Consider the following 2,204-nt stretch of genomic DNA (forward strand, 5'->3'; position numbering starts at 1 on the left):
CATATTGTCAGGAGGGACCAGTTGCTGGAGAAGGATATCATGTTTGGTAAGGTGGACGGTCAGAGAAGAAGAGGAAGACCCCCAGAGAGATGGATTAGCCAAGTGGCAGCATCAGTAGGCTCAAGCGAGGCAACAATAAGGTTGACCTAGGACGAGGCAGTGTTTAGTTCTGTTGTGCATAGTGTTGCTTTGGTTCAGTACTGACTCGATGACACCTAATAACAACAACATATACAAAGTCAGTTTGAACCACAATGTCAGTGGTTCAAGCTCAGCAGCTACGCATTGAAAACCCCACACAGGGTTGTTATGAGTTGGAACTGACTCAATGATGCAACGGCACTTAACAACAATATATACATATATTATACAATAACAACAATATATGTATATATCCATATTTCCTTAAAAGAACACAATGCTCAAAGCAACATTCTTTCTGGAGTCCTGGTATGGTGTTGTAGGATAAGCACTGAACCATAGGGTCATTTGAATTACAAAGTTGGCAGCTGAAATTCACCAGCCACTGCTCTGAAACCCCACACAGGGTCACTGTGAGTTGGAACCGATGCTACGGCACTTAATAACTTAACAACAACAGTGTTTGATTCAAAGATGACTTCAAGGGGTAGTTTCAATTTAAGGTTTAAAGTGCAAACATTTTTCTGAGGGTAATAGTTGTGGGGTGGACAGGGGTGTCAGCAGTTTCAGTGGCTCCAGAAAGTCTAGACTCTATGAGGCTTGAGAAGTTCTATTCTACACTTTCTTCCTTTGGAGCAGATTTCTTCTACAAAATCTTTGATCAAATCAATAGTTTGTGAGTTTGGTAGTAAATGACCCTTGCAATTCGGAAGCAGCAGGGCCTAAAGAGCAGAACAGTGTCCACACACCAAATGGTAATCTAAAAGGCAGTAGCCATGAGCCCTCAAAGCGCCATTGTTTCAGCGTTCCCCACAAGAAAGGAAACACAGTCATCTTATACATCTCCTTCCATCCTGTTAGACTTTACTGTATTTCATCCCATTCCTAACTCCTCTTCACCTCCATGGGCAAGATTATGGGAGAGTAAAAGAAGCTCTTTTGTATGCATTTGAGAATCCTGATGCTCTCAAATGAGTCTTTCAGTGACACTAAGAGCGAAGGAAGAAAGGTCTGGTGATCTGCTTCTGAAAAGGAACAGTTAAGAGAAAGCTATGAAGAAGTTTTACTCTATAACACACGAGGCTGCCAAGAATTGGCATCAACTCAATGGCAGCAGGTTTGGTTTGCCTTTGGATCCCCTCAACGGTCGTTAGGCATTAATAGTGACAACTGAGTCTTATCAAAGAACAGGAAGGAGTGAGTAAGTCTTACCTGTCTCCTCTTCTCCGGTGGAAGTGATGGATCGCCATCCTACAAAGAAACAAATGTTACATTTTACATTTCTCGAAGAAGAGATTTTCTTATGTTCAAGAAAATGAACCAAACTATGGCCCTAAATTCAGACGCCCACCCCCAGAAGCCCTTAAACCAGGAATCTACTGAACCAAGCTCAAATAAGCCTCTTAAGAAATTAACTCTAAACTAAACCACAGTTATTTTGGGGGTGGGAGGAAGCCCAAGGGAATCAGCTCCAGTGAGGACCAAATCTTTATGTTTTCTAAAATTAGGTAAACTGGAACAAAACAGGATTTATCAAAACTATTTTTTGAGCAGAGCCTCTACTGAAGTAGTGTATTTCATTTGGTTGGGGTTTCTCTTTTAAATATAGATGCCTTGAAGAATAACAAGGAAGCTGCAAGCCACCGCATAACATGGATAAACTTTGAGGACATTATGCTGAGTGAAATTAGTCAGTCACAAAAGGGCAAATATTGCATAAGACCACTATTGTAAAAGCTTAAGAAAAGATACCCATACTAAAAGGGGGAAAATTTATTCTTTGTTGGTTAACAGTGGGGTTGGGGTTGGGGTTTGGGGGGAGGTGGAGGGAGGCGATGGTAGAGCAGTGGGCAGACACATCATAGTTCAGGTGTCGGGGAGGGCAATATACAAGAAGGGGGAGGGGGTGGAAGAACAAGGTAGATAGGGGAACACTGAAACAGGTTTGCATGGGCTAAATAGGACAGAGGTAAATAGTGATGCATGCTCAACCTTGGAACAACAGGGCTCTGTGATACAGGAATCAAGGAACAGTTTGAAGAGGGAAAATAATACTAAGATGC

General features: G+C 42.1%; 1 protein-coding gene across 1 annotated transcript in view; it reads right to left on the bottom strand.

Annotated features, from left to right (window-relative positions):
• Positions 1–2,204, bottom strand: part of CCDC149 (coiled-coil domain containing 149) — a 196,280-nt gene that overhangs the window by 130,879 nt on the left and 63,197 nt on the right. Inside the window, exon 3 of the mRNA XM_006866314.1 lies at positions 1,354–1,392. Within this exon, the coding sequence (XP_006866376.1) occupies positions 1,354–1,392 (39 nt within the window). The remainder of the gene's footprint in view (positions 1–1,353; positions 1,393–2,204) is intronic.

The sequence above is a fragment of the Chrysochloris asiatica genome, unplaced genomic scaffold, assembly GCF_000296735.1.
Source record: "Chrysochloris asiatica unplaced genomic scaffold, ChrAsi1.0 scaffold00089, whole genome shotgun sequence".
Taxonomy (NCBI): domain Eukaryota; kingdom Metazoa; phylum Chordata; class Mammalia; order Afrosoricida; family Chrysochloridae; genus Chrysochloris; species Chrysochloris asiatica.